The sequence below is a fragment of the Rhinolophus hipposideros genome, assembly GCF_964194185.1.
Source record: "Rhinolophus hipposideros genome assembly, chromosome: 5".
NCBI lineage: Eukaryota > Metazoa > Chordata > Mammalia > Chiroptera > Rhinolophidae > Rhinolophus > Rhinolophus hipposideros.
Window position 1 is genome coordinate 40,161,333 of NC_138051.1, and position 14,362 is coordinate 40,175,694.

The 14,362-nt window shown below is 40.1% G+C and overlaps 1 protein-coding gene across 6 annotated transcripts; it reads right to left on the bottom strand.

Moving 5' to 3' along the window:
• Positions 1–1,634: 1,634 nt before the first annotated feature.
• CATSPER2 (cation channel sperm associated 2) lies at positions 1,635–14,340 on the bottom strand. Of its 6 annotated transcripts, XM_081047654.1 has the most exons (14): positions 14,274–14,328; positions 13,751–13,924; positions 13,487–13,633; positions 12,817–12,990; positions 12,557–12,625; positions 9,394–9,566; positions 8,616–8,771; positions 8,210–8,334; positions 7,551–7,729; positions 7,243–7,342; positions 6,871–6,927; positions 4,503–4,705; positions 3,975–4,142; positions 1,635–2,735 (listed from the first exon to the last, which is right to left on the bottom strand). In XM_081047654.1, the coding sequence occupies exons 3-14, from the start codon at positions 13,629–13,631 to the stop codon at positions 2,704–2,706; spliced, it is 1,581 nt and encodes a 526-aa protein (XP_080903780.1). In that variant the 5' UTR covers positions 13,632–13,633; positions 13,751–13,924; positions 14,274–14,328; the 3' UTR covers positions 1,635–2,703. The 6 variants fall into 6 exon arrangements, with proteins under 6 accessions (XP_080903780.1, XP_080903778.1, XP_080903779.1 ...); XM_081047652.1 differs by lacking the exon at positions 13,751–13,924 and having other exon boundaries at positions 14,103–14,340; XM_081047653.1 differs by lacking the exon at positions 13,751–13,924 and having other exon boundaries at positions 14,274–14,327.
• Between the last annotated feature and the right edge of the window lie 22 nt (positions 14,341–14,362).

The window sequence follows — 14,362 nt, forward strand, 5'->3', positions numbered from 1 at the left end:
TCATTAACAATGGCTTCATCCTTAGACCTTAGAATATTTAGTCAGAAAATGTTTGGTTTGTTTTTATTTTTGAGCAGCTATTTCACATGGGCCTGGGCTGCTAGAAAGATAATTTGGAGGGTTGGGTGGTGTCATGCGGGGTGTCAGGCGGGGTCTCAGCTCCCACTCCCCACATAAGAACGCAGGATATGGTGAGGCCAAAAAGGAACACCCACGGAGCCATAGATAGGGGAGTCATACCACTATATTCTTGCTGGCAGCTAGGTTAGAGACATAGGAAGCAGGAGCCACACTATCCGCAACCTGCTGTTCGCTTCTCTACCAATCAACCAACCCCACTTGCTAACTGCAATCCGCGCTTGCTAGCTCAGCCACCATCTCCTTGCTAGCCCCCATTTTCTGCTAGCGTAGCCACAGCAGTTATATTAGTGGCCAATGGCTCACTGGTTACAGCTGATGGTCATCCAATCACCGTTGATGGCCATTTACTACCTGAGCCAGCACCTTTCCACGTGAGGCTGAGAGCCTGGAAATTGCACTCCTGGCTCTGTCCCCACGGGTGGTAAATGAGCGGCACTAAAATTACTGTCTTGGAAGTACAAGACAGTACTTCCAAGTACTTCCAAGTACTTGGAATAATGGAAGTTATTATTTGGTGCTCTTCTTTTTTTTTTTTTTTTTTTTTAAAGATTTTATTGGGGAAGGGGAACAGGACTTTATTGGGGAACAGTGTGTACTTCCAGGACTTTTTTCCAAGTCAAGTTGTTGTCCTTTCAGTCTTAGTTGTGGAGGGCGCAGCTCAGCTCCAGTTCCAGGTCCAGTTGCCGTTGCAAGTTGCACGGGGCGCAACCCTATTTGGTGCTCTTCTGACGAACTAGTTAGTATGGCAGGGATTTCTGTCTTGTTTGTACACTGATGTATCCCAAGGCTTAGAACAATATCTGGAACATAGGAACTCAACAAATATTTGTTGAATAAACTTCCATTTCAGTAGCATTGAAACCAGATAGTTTTTATTAAGGAAGGAGTTAAAAAACGACGCAGCATGCATAGACCGTTCATTTGAGAAGTTCAGCTAAGAAAGCCAGGAGGGGATCAATCATCAAAAATACCTAGAAAGCAGTCTGAAACTTTAATGTGCATATGTAACACCTGATTCAATAGGCCCGAGAATGGGACCTGAGATTCTGCACTTCTAACAAGTTGCCAAGTGAGGCCAATTCTATCAGTCCTCAGACCACACTTTGAGCAAAGCTACTCAAAGAGCATCTACTTTGTGGATAGCGTATATAAGATTTACTAAATAATGCTTCTTTATTCTGTTTTATTATGTTTATTGTATTATGAATGCTAGGTTCAATGGATGCTCCAATCCAGATTTTACTGGACCATTTCTTTCTTGAAATTCTATCTTGGCTCTAATGACATTACTCTAGAATGATTATCCTCCTGTCACTCCAGCTCTTCCTTCTCAGGCTTCTTTGTCAGCTCCTTTTCCTCCTCCTTTCCCTTAAGTGTTCCTGTTACCCAGGTGTCTGTCTACAGCCCTCTTTTCTTCTATTTGTACTTAATGGGAATCCTTTGTCATCTCTAATTTTAGTTGATTTCTTTGGTGTTTCTAGGTATAAAATTTTGTCTAACAATAGTAGTTTGTTTTTCCCAAATATGTATGCCATATTTATGATAGGATATTTAATACAATATTACATATTGACTTTTTAAAAAAACTTTTTTTTTGTTTTGTTCCGAATTTTATGGGGAAAAGACAACAATGCTTTTCTTTGAAACGTAGTGTTGTTCTTGGTTTTAAATAATTTTTACTTCGTTTTAAAAATTGAGCTATAAATCACATAACATAAATTTCACTATTTCAAAGTGTAAAATTCAGTGTTTTTTATGTATGAGGATATGTATGAGTGAAGCACTCAAAAAATGATAGAATTTTTAATAATAAACATTTCTAAAGACTTAAGTCATCCAACAATGGAATAGGATCCCTTCTAGATAATAAATCCCCAGTAACTAGTAAAACATTACGCATCAGCTTGATAATCCCCCTTTCAGTGATGTTCTAAAAGCTATCCCTGTTTCTGTGGGAGATAGATTAATTCTGAGGTCCCATCTAATGCTAAAAATCTATGAGACACTTACTGATTTGAACACTCCTACAGAGTGGAATCACTGTCCTGAGCAATGGCAAGGAAATGGAATAAAGAGACTCTCTTTTGGCCCAGAAATAGGTGAAAATGATGTTTGATTAAAGTTAATGGTGCACAGGAGAATGTTCATCGAGTAGGAAATGGAAACAATAGTTCTCAGTTACACTAACAGCTCCTAGGATCTCCTTACCCCAACCACCCCAACCAGAGAGGCCTGTACCCACCAGGGAGAGAGGGTGAAATTAGGACTCAGTCAGGAAGTAGAAGTTGCAGGAAGGGTGGGAACTATAGCTACAAAGTCAAGGAAAGAATCAGCCTGAGAAGCTGTGGAAAGGGTAGAAAGCCAAGGACCACAGGCGCCACTGGCATCTAAACTAGGTTTTTTGCTTGACTTTTTACCTTCCAATACCCCCTATGTTTCAGGGACAGGCCACTGAGCAATTATCAGCAGTATTTATTAGACATTTATACTTTGAATTCTCCATTTCCAACTACTGCCTTCATTATCTTTTGCCAAAGATGTCGAAGCCATCCATTGTTGGCTTTACTTGTCTTCAAAGTTCATCAGTGCCTGCACTGTAAAGAAAGAGACTGTGAGGCTGGAGAGCTAAGAATATGGAGAACAAACAAATGTTTGGTGAAGACCCTGCTTTTCTGGGTCCCCCCACAAATTTTTACCAAACTTTACTTTAAGCCATGTGTTATGTGTCAACTATAACTCAAAAATAAAATTTAAAAAATTAAGCCATACGTGTCTATACTCTTTGCCATAGATTAATGAACCAGTATTAAAGAAGTTGCTTTGCTACCTTCTCTATTTTGCTCTGTGCTCTCCAGAGAACAAGTAAAAAGACAGGACTGAAGACAACTGGAAAGAGCAGGATTAATCTTAGGCAACATTTTGAAGTAGGCAAATGTGTGCTTTGACAAATAACTTTGACATCCTGCTTGAAATTCCACATTCTAATGTTATAAATTCCTCTTCTTACCCTCCTGTGACCACCACACACAAATTCCTCTTCCCTAGATTGTTATTTTCACATTGAGTTGATTTCAACTAGGTATGAGAAAGATAACACTAATCCATATTAAATTGTAGAAAAGGACCCACTAACTCTCCCAGTTTTTATTTTTAGAGGGAAAATTTATTAATCTAAATTAATCTCTAAGAGCTGAAATTTCAAGTGAGAAACTTGGGGAAAATAATTTTGACCAAGTAGTTTTCCACTTAACTCAAACTCTGCTATTTAACTCACATACTTCTCTCTGCCTAGGCTGATACTAGAAGGTGCTGAAAGGAAGAGAAGTCTATAATTCAAAAACCTCTTTTGGGGGTTGGGAACAGTAGACACTTGTAGGCTTTCTGCTCACTGTCTAATCCCCATAGCTGTCAGTCGTTATATATACAAGCCCCAAATCTTGAGCCTGAGGCCCTAATGTTCAGGTCTGAAATGTGGCATTCAAAGAGAAGAAACACAAAAGGGGATGGGCCACCCAAATCGAGCAAGAACCCACCTTGTCTTAATTCCCAGCAACTGGAACACTTTCCCCTTGGGAAACAAGCTCTCAAACCTCAAAGGATTTAGGTGTCCCCTACTGAAGAAGCAAAATTGCCAGGTTCTCTTTGGGTTAGAAAAAATCAAGACATACGCCCAGAATGTGGCATGCCAAACCCAAGAGTTGCCTTTTTTAGGTATAAAGTAGAAATTCAGAGGCTGAGATGGCAAACTAGTGGACACCCTCCTCCTTATCCCATTGTATATGCTACTCCAATATGCTTAACTCCTGGTCCCCATGCCTGCCCTAAATCCATACCTGCAAACTCTTGCAACCGCTTACGCTCCTCTAGGTTATACTGAAGCTTTTCTAGCAACTCAAAATATCGGAAAAGTGAATCTCTAGGCCAAACAATGCGTTCATCCTGATCCATGTCCATTAGTCCCGGCAGATTCTGGTGCACATGAGTCTCCCAGTCCAACTGACCTGGATGGAGAAATTCTTCTTAAAAACATATATAGATTTGTGGAAGTTGGGAAAGAGCTGATAAACTTTCTGGGGTGTGGGGGGAAGCAGGAATGAAAAAAGGAAATAGCAGGGAGAGAGAAGAGTGTATCATCAATAGGACGCTTTTTACAATAAGCAAAGACAGCCACAGCCACACTCATCCAAAGCGAAGCAGAAGTACAGGGAAATGAAGAAGCACAAAGAAAGTAACTAAGGCCAGAAAATCAGACTGGTGGAGAAAACGGGGAAGTAGATATAATGGGAGCGCTCCTATTAAGATTGGGCTATCTCCTAGAGAAACGGAGTCTGAATTTCAAGTGGAAGAAACCCTGTGCTTACCAATAGCGTCAAAATATCTGGATTCAGAAGAGGAAAGTAAGGCAGATGAAGAGGAGGAACGAGATGAGGACTTTTTCTTTTTTGGCACGGACTCTTTTCTTTTTGACTCAGCTGTTCTTGAACTCTCTTCAGTGATACTGTTTTCAGATTCTTCTTGAAAAACTCCTGATAAGTCCAAAGATTCCCCTAGTTGACTGGTATCTCTATAAGTGAAAGGGGAAATTTTATTGCTTCAAATACATTTATGAGATATGGCTAGCTCTTTCATTATTCTGGTCCTGGCCCTGGCCATTCCCTGAAATTGAGGCTGAAAGCAATGAGGGCCAAACTGCTCATTGTATATTGAAGTTATTGTATATACAAGCCCAAAATCTGAGCTTAAACACTTCCAAGCTCAATTATCCCATGTGTTACATCCTTATTAGTGCTTCTCACCACATAGCTTCTGTGCTGGTTTACTCAGGCTTCCACATTCCACACCCCGCCTTATTTTGTGAAGCTTTAGCTCCCCACTCCATGGCTTTATGCATATTTCACCACAACTATAGCCTTTGCCCCCATGATTCCATTTCTAAATAGCAGAGGGCCCCCAGGCTCAGCTCTTGTTGTTTTTTTTTAATTAGTTTATTGGGGTGACAAAGCTCCTGCTTTTTTATCTTCTCCATCTACAGTCACCCCTTGGGCGATCTCATCTGAGTTTAAATGACTACTAAATGCAAATTTAAACCTCTAGTCCGGACCTCACTTCTCAATCCAGACTTGTATATACAATTTTACTCACATATCACCGCTTGAATATCTAATGAACACCCCAAATTCAACCAAAACTGAATTCTTTGCCCACCAAACCTCTTTCTCCCACAGCCTTCTCCATCTCAGCTAATCCATTTTGCCAGTTGCTCCGGCCAAAACTTTGTTTAACTCCTCTCATACCCCATATCCAATCCTCAAGAAATCCTGTTGTCCCTTCCTTCAAAATATATCTTTTCTCACTCGTACCACTCTTGTCTGAGCCATCACCACCTCGTGCCTGGAGAGCAGCACAGGCTCCCAACTCATCTCTCTGCTCCTTCCCTCGTTCTTCTACATTCTATCAACACAGCAGCCAGCATAAACCTTCTTAAGTCATTTCTCGTCACTGCTCTTCTCTGTTCCCCATTTCACTCAAAGCCTAAGTCCCTGTAATGGCCCCCTCAGCCCTGCAGGATCAGGTCCCCATTATCTCTCTGATCTCATCTCCTATCATTCTCCCGCCTGCTCACTTTGCTCCAGTCACAATGGCTTCCTTGCTGTTTCTCAAACACACCAGGCAAGCTTCTGGTTTAGGATCTTTGTAATAGCTGTCCCTCTGCCTATAACACTCTTCCCATAGATAGCCACATAGTAATCCCCTCACCTACTTAGCCAAGTCTTTTCTCAAATGTTGCCTTTTCAGTGAGGCCACCCTGACTACCTTTTTAAAGATTACAACCCATCTGCAACCCCCATCCTATACTCCAGTCCCCCTTCACCTGTCCTAATTTTTATTTTTCATAACGCTGATCATATTTTAACATATTAATATACTTATTTAATATGTGCATTGTTTATTGTCTCTTCCCCTTACTAGTATGTACGCATCATGAGAGCAGGCATTATTGTCCATTTTGTTCACTGATATATGCCAAGTATCTAAGTATTTAATAATTATTTGTTGAATGGATAAATGAATTTCTTATTTCGCCTTCTGTTTTCTTGTCCATTGTTGAACAGGGTCTAGAATAGCATCTGTTTCATGGAAGGTATTTATATTAATCTCCTGTGGCTGCTGTAACAAATTATCACAAACTTGGTAGATTAAAACAACAGAAATATATTCTCTCACAATTCTGGAATCCAGAATCTGAAACCAAGCTATTGGCAGGGCCATACTCCCTCTGGAAGCTCTAGAGGAGAAGGTCCCTTGCTTCTTCTAGCTCTGACAGTCAGTTGCCTGGCATTCCTTTCGCTTGTATTTGCATTACTCCAATCTCTATCTCCATCTTCACATCTCCTTCTCCTATTCTCTATGTCTATGTCTTCTCTTCTGTCTATTATAAGGACCTTGTCACTGGATTTAGGGCTAAACTGGATTATCCAGGACGATCACATCTCAACATCCTTAAATTTAATTGCATCTGCAAAGCCCTTTTTTCCAAATAAAGTCACATTCACAGGTTCTGGCGGTTAGGACATGGACATATCTTTTTTGGGGGGGCTACCATTCAACCCAGTACAATAAACAGTTATTGAATGAATGAATTCTCTCTCAAAGCCAATATTCATCTTTGGTTTTCTACCCTATTCTCCCTCATGTGTGTCCATACCAGTTCACATACACACTCCTAACCTGGTATCCATTTTGCTAAGGCTTGACCTCAGTGCCTCAGGGGATAAGTTTTGTCTCCTGCAAAGTAAAAAACACAAAAGAGTGAAGAGAGTTTTACTGAAGCAGGAGTATAGTAAGGAGAAAAGAAAACAATTCAGATCATAAAGTGAAGAAAACTGAGCAAGAACAAATTTTAGTAAAGGGGTGAAAAAGAGTAGGGAAACCCCAACAGTGGATAAAAGAATCAGGCAATATTCTAGAGCTGGGGAATTCTAATCCTGGGGCAAATCTGTCATAAAGGGAAAAATGGGGTCGAGACTAAGGAATAGAAACAGGAAATGGGTCAGGAAACCTTGGAGAATTGAAGCTGGGTTTGAAAATGGGGAAGCAGACCTCTGGATAATCTGTCGCTTGAACATGTCGGCTTTGTACTGAACCTCCAGGTGTGTCATTTCCTCATTCAGCTCATTCCTGATATTCTGGAAGTTAGTAACTGCCCCAAAGGGCCATTAGGAGTTGGGAAATGGTGGTGACTACACATGGGGAGAGGGCTTGGGTGGGGAGAAACCAAGTGAAATATCCATCACAGGCCCCAAACCTTCCCGCTATATCAGGTTCTCTTTATCCATAATCCGTCAATCCCAGTTTCCACTCTAATTTCTTCCCAACCATCCACGAAGTTTCACTTCTTCTATGCTTACCCATCATGGCTACTATGATATTTCGAAAGATTATGGAACCAAGTAACAACGAAAGGATGACATAGATGCTGCTGAAGGTGCGGCTGACTTCAGGCACCTTCCATGTATCCTGAAGCAGCGCATACCAGTGATCCATGGTGAAAAGAATGAACACTGTCACTAGGGAATTCAGCACGTCCCTAAAGAAAAAGGAGGTGTGTGTATACATAGGACAGAGATCTAAACCTCCCAGAAACAGTATTATTCTCACTCTTTTTTTTTCATTTTCACACAGAAGAGCATTTCTTTATTTGCTGTGCTAAGTGCTTAAGTGCATTACCTCATTTATCGCACACTCTCATTTCTATTTTTCAAAAGAGGTAACTGAGGCATAGAAACCAGGGCTTAACCACGGGAGTATACTGCTATTTAAAGATGGTTGATGAGGGTGTATTTGAATTGGCAAAACCCAAAGAAAATGTGGAACTAGCTGCCCTATCCTCAAAATCAGAGCAAATGCCACTCACTATTCTTTTTGCTTTCTCTTTGCCTCTTCTTACTGTGTTCTATTCCAATTTCTCACAATAGACTAAACTTTGTATCACTATACTTTGGACCAGCTTCCCAGTCTCTTGCCCAAATTCTTTCCCCCCACCCAGGCTTCCCCCAGTCCTGCCTACGAGAAGAACACGCGGTACTTCAGGTCCTGCTGAGGTGAACGGGTATAATCCTCGAAGAAGAAGACACCGGTCACAGCAAAAATGTAGAAGAAGATCATCAGCAACAACAAGAGGAAGGCCATGCTCTAGAGGCCATGAACTCAAGTCAGAGCTGGGCCAGACAAGGCTGATCTCCACTTACAGCCCAGTCAAGCCCACCCTGGCAATCCCCCACCAAACCCTCACTTCCAGTCCTGAGCCCAGACATCTCTAGACCGCAGCAGCTTGATCCCAGCCCCCCTTTCTTATCCAGTAACAAATCACCGGGTCTTTCATTGCCTTCTTTGGCCTACCCAGACTTATTTCATGTTAATACCCCATATTTATCCACCTTGCCCACCTGGTTTAGCTGCTATAGTCAAATCACCTTGAGAGCCCTGACCAGGGCCAAAATAATGACTCGAATTTGACGGAATCGTGCAAAGAGTTTGAGAGACCTTAGCACCCGGCAGATCCTCAGCAACTGGAGCCATACAGATTGACCTGTTACCCCTACCAGCACCACAACCTCAGGAAGCAGGGACTGTGGGAAACACACAGATTATGAGTAAAAGCACCCACACACAGTTGCCTCTTGTTTATTTCATCTTCTTCTTACTTCCTTGGGCATTATCCCTAGAATAATATTCTCTGGGGATTGTTTCCTAGTCAGCCTTTCTATGCTAAATTATTTGGTTGGTGCAAAAGTAATTGCGGTTTTTGCAATTATTTTTAACCCTTTAAACCGCAATTACTTTTATAGCAACCTAATACTTAAACTGTACTTCAACTTGCTCAGACATAAAAAAAGGGGGATAAATATAGTGCCTATCTCACTGGGTTGTTGTGGAGCTCAAATGAGAAAACACATGTAAAACACTTAGAACAGTGCCTGGCATTTAGTAAGTGCTTAATAAGTGGTAGATGTTATTGTTGGGATTAATGCTGTGGTTCGATTCTGCCTTGTTCCTAATACCAACAACTCCTGCAATGACTGACTTTTAGTTTTAGAAGGAAAAAAAAGAAAAAACCAACAAAATAAGGAAGTTAGGTACATTTCTATTTGTTTCTTCCTATGATCTAATTATCTTAACTTTTCTTGTCATTTTGATTCACCTCGCACATTCCTTAGGCACTAAACTAATCCTCAGGATATCTATCCTTACCAATATGGTGACAACAAAGTCAAAGACATTCCAGGAATTCTTCCAGAAGAGGTAAAAGCTGGACAGCCACATAAGAAGGATTTCCAAGATGAAAATAAGCAAGATGAACCAAGCTGCCACCTCCAGAGCCAGCTTCAGTGGCAACAGTTTGGTATCTGAAGATTCGAGCAATTCTGTGAGAGTAGAGCAAAGGATGAATAAAGGTTAAGGAAGTGGGAAAGTGAACGACAGACAATGATTACAACCTGTTATAAACCACAATTGTGCCCAGTGCTATTCCATTTTTCTTTGAGTTTCTCTAACACTGTTGTTGCTTCAACCTGTGAAATACAGGGGAGGACAGAATCATACATGAAAAATAGCTACGACTCATCTCTCCTGCTGATATCAATATGTCTGACAGTTGTAAGTCACTGCCCTCCCACTCTGGGGTCACAGTGACACCAAGGGATTGATCTCTTTCTTTACTCCCACCAACCCTGGCTGCTGTACTGTTATGTTACCCAGTCCCAAACCTCACAAAGCAGCAATGGGCCTTGAGCATAGAATGAAAATGTAGGCCATGGTATGTAAAGTGCTTTATAAGTGATGTAGAAACAAGAAGCCAGATTCACAGGGCATATTGAGTTACAAGAAGGTATTAGTTGGTTGTTTATTTGTTAGCTTTTAAAACTTTTGCTTTCTTCACTGTCTAAAATTTATTTTGTTCTGCAAAGCAAATTGAATCCTATACTTTTTCTCTAGAACCCTATTATTTGTTAATTGCTATTCCTTAACTAGTTTCCTTCCTCTTTCAACCCTCTTCATCTCTTTTATACATTTAATAGATGTATACTATGCTATTGAAAAAGTCATTGAGATCAAAATAGGTTTAAAAGCTAAAAATGTAATATGTTTCCCTTTGAAACAGAATAATCTAAGAGCCTGCAAATGCAGTAGGACTGATATGCTTGGCAGTTAATGGAGATCAGAAGAACATACTCAATCACCCTGAACAACACAAACTGCTGTGTAGATTTTTGACACAGTTTTAAATTGTTATTGTTTTTAGTAACATTTTGGCTCACTATATCCACAATGGAATTAAGGAACAATGATATTGAAATACAACTTCATGAAGAGCATAAGAATAATTCTGCAAGTTTACCTCAAGATGATTTTCATTAGGTTATTTAAATTGCATTCATCTGATCAAAAATTTTATATAGCACATCAGGATAGCTCTAGAACCTCAAAAATGAATGTACAAAATTGTAATAATGTTATACTCAGTTTTTTGTTAGCAATGAGGGCTATACACACTTGCAACATGTTATTTTCAGAGAAAGCCTTGCAGATGAGCTAGATCTTTCTTTTCTCTCTCTCTTCATTTAGAAACAAAATATGAAAATTATAAAAATAAGCAACTAATATCAGTGTGAAAGCTGATATTTTTCTATATTTTATGCCCTAATTCATAATTAAATTTGCATCTATACTTTAACATATATCACATTTTTTAACATATATATTATAAACCTGAAACTATGTTAAATGTCAATTATATCTCAATTTTTAAAAAGGAACAAAAAATTGAATTAATTTAAAACTATGTAATTACACACACAAAAAACTATATAATTACAAAATAAATATATTTGATCCCAAAGTCAAACTTAATGTTATATTAAAATTCATTTGTAGACAAATCATATATTTTATTTAAAAATAGCATGAATCATTTTTAAAATGACAAAAGTAAAACTTTGTTCACATATGATTATTACAATTATATAATAAGCAATAAAATACAATATTTAATAATATGCGACCCTAAAATATTATTTTTACTTCAACTTGCTTCTTTATACCACATAAAAATAATGAAATAATTAAAACTCGTAAGGAGGTTTTCAAGATTATATATGTATTATTGGGAAACAAAATCACAAGACAAAAAAGATTGGGGAGCTTTGATCTAGAAAACATTGTCAATTACTACTTTTTTCTCTATCTATAACAACTTTCTTTGTGATCTGGAAAATTGTTTTTTAAAAGCCTAAACAAAGTCTTAATGTTTATCACATGATTTAGTTTGTTCAGAGAAATCTGTTAGTCACAAATTATTATCCCTCCTGCCTTTCTACCATGACAACAATGTTCATGAATTTGCCAGGTAATTCCCACCTGGGCAATCACCTATCTTCTGGCACAGTGATAAGTTTCATATTCAGCTGGTTTACCAAATAGAATGGTTACTGCCATTGCATTTTGATTTGTCCATTAGATCCAGGGTGTTGTACACTTACTACTATTTATTTTATTCCAAGGCTTAAGACTATATCCTTAACCCCACAAGGCGAATACATGCCAGTTATCATATAAGAAATAGGAAATGTGGATGACTTACTTCAAAATGCTCCCCATATGCAGAGGAAATAGAACACTTCAAAATATATATCACAGTATACTGTAATGAGTCAATGACATCAAACATTGTGGTATATTTAAATATATTTGACCTAATTGCATTAAAAGACTGTTTTAAAGTGGGAAACTTCCCCAAAACAGTGAGGATGAAACAAGTGAGTGCTTTTATGTTCTTTATCCCTTCTGAGCAGTTTGTTTGAGTTGATAATCAAATGAGCTCATTGATTCTCCAGATTTATTTTATTATTAATAGATTTCATATAATTTATAATTGGTTTTAGTGTCATACTCTTTAAGTCATTTTTTGGCTTATCTAATATCTTAGTTGTACCTAACTTTACATTCTTTGTGAGCTTTCTTATTTGTATTTAAATAACCTTTCTAAACATACCTGTAAAAATGTAAATATTGGATCACTCACTGATAGGCACTAATATCTCTAACAGAGAAGGTTAATTCAAACACATTTAGACTAAACTGACACAAGAAATATAACTAGTCTTCCCACCTCCAGTTGCTTGTGAGTCTTACACCCTACCTGTAAGTGTCTAGATTACCTTATATCTGTTATACTACACTCTCAAGAGACCTTCAAAATGTTTCTAGGTCTTAGCAGTTGCACAAATCCTACTGTAGAAGACTTAATATAATCATGCCCTTCAGAATTCAAATAACATTTAAAAATGTAAAATGACTAATTTAAAGGAAAAATGACTCCCACCTACTTCCTCTTTCATTCAACGTCAGTTCTCACCTATTTCAACCATAAGTACAATCGTATTCAAAAAGATGAGGAAGATGATGAAGTTTGTGAAGAGAGGACCTGTTTTCTCTTAAGGAAACATACAGAATGGAGTTCTGATTCATGCAGGTGAAATAATAGGGGCAAGAATAGAAGCAGTGAGAATGAAAAGAAAATGGAGTTTGGAAAGGGAAAAATAAGTCATTAGGCAGATGATGAGGCAAGAGAGATGGTAAAGGTATGGGATAAAAATGAGTGGCATGAAAGGATACGCTCAAGGACCCATCCAGCCCACAAAGAAAGAGGTGGCCTATGACCGCAGCGCACTTGAAGCCTGCTCATCAGTCTCTGGCCATGTGTAATCCTCTCGGCATGACGAGGCTTTATGGAGAAGCGCACAAGCTGGTGTTGATCTCCCAACATAAGTTTCTTCTGATGGGAAGGATCTACACCAAAAATAAAAGAGGGACAGTAGGTAAATACAAAGAGAAGTTTTGGGGGAATATTCAGAGCAGGTAGAATTGGGGGCAGGGATACTGTTACATAATGGACACCTAGAGCAGCTTGCTTGCCTTGCTGCTCTTTCTCACAGCAACTAATGTTATGGAGTAAGAATTAATGTAATGCTTGTGATCAACACTATCCATGCCAAAGAATAAAGGGAACAGGTTCAACCCCCAAAGTTTTAAGTGTCTTTGGTAGAAATTTTCAAGTCAGCCAGGGCTAGTAGCTATCATAGGCCTAAAAGTGAGTGACATGGGTTCTGGATTCAAAGAGTTTTATTTATAAAGCCTTTGATTTATCAAGTTTGGTGTAACCTCCAAACTAGCAACCAAATCAATTTCCCCTGAATTTCCTTAAAATTGTCGCTCTGCTTCCTACTGTTCGGAGGGTGTGGATGGGAGTCTTAAGTTTCTCCGAGTGAAGAAACAGACTGCTGACCAAGTATCTCTCGCATAGTGTGCCGTGGCACAGCTTGGCTCAAGCCTTGCAGATGCTCGATGAGAGAGAAGGTATCAATGAGCCGAGAACGAATGGCATCAGCTCTGGGCAGTTGCATGTGTCCTGCTGGGTGGTAAGTGGCCATGTCTGTTAAAAAAAAATGTAAGAATCAAGTATCATTTCATTCTTGGAGTTGCACCAAAGATTAGAAGTTTTTTCTTCCCCTTCTCCCACCCCCGAAGAAGACAAATAAACACACTGTACCAAGGCTCAACGTTTTTTGAAACAAAAGGAGATAGGAGTTGTAAGAGAATATTGCGCAGTTGACTAAGTGGCCAGGCACCTTCACTTGTGTGACAGCATTTTTAATTAAAAGTAGCCGTCACCAGGGCAGGAATCCCGGGACTGGACAAGGAGGAATTCGGGCACCACCTGGACCTGAGGGAATCAGTCAATGCAATGAGGTGGGGCAGTGGGCGGGGTTGGGGCTGCCTCCGAAAGAAAAACCAAGAGGAACTGGACAAAACGCAACAGCCTGGCATTTTGAAAATGTGTCCCGTCCCAACCCTCCCTGCGGTGCCAGCTCCTTCTCTCAATTCCCGCTTGTGGGCCTCACCTCAGCCCAGGCTCTCTTCCGCCCACTCAGCCCTGACTTCACTCCGCCTCCGGCTCTGGCGCCCCCTGAACAGAACGAGCTCAGGGTCGCCTCCCCGCCTCACTGCGCCCCATTTCCAGCTCCGCCCCGCCCGCTCCCCGGTTTCGGCTAGCCCCAGGCCCAACCACAGACCCCGGGCCCCGTCCCAGTCCCGCAGCCCCGGCGCTCGCTCCCTCCGCTCCGCCCCGCCCCGAGCTCCGGCCACTCGGCAGTTACCAGCT

Excerpts from the sequence above, each read along its gene's own strand:
- CATSPER2 (XM_081047652.1), bottom strand. The coding sequence starts at position 13,631 with ATGGCCACTTACCACCCAGCAGGACACATGCAACTGCCCAGAGCTGAT. Across the intron at positions 9,567-12,556 it reads TGTACTTATGGTTGAAATAG|AATTGCTCGAATCTTCAGAT; the intron begins GTGAGAACTGAC and ends CTACTCTCACAG. Across the intron at positions 7,343-7,550 it reads TATCATAGTAGCCATGATGG|TTACTAACTTCCAGAATATC; the intron begins GTAAGCATAGAA and ends CCTTTGGGGCAG.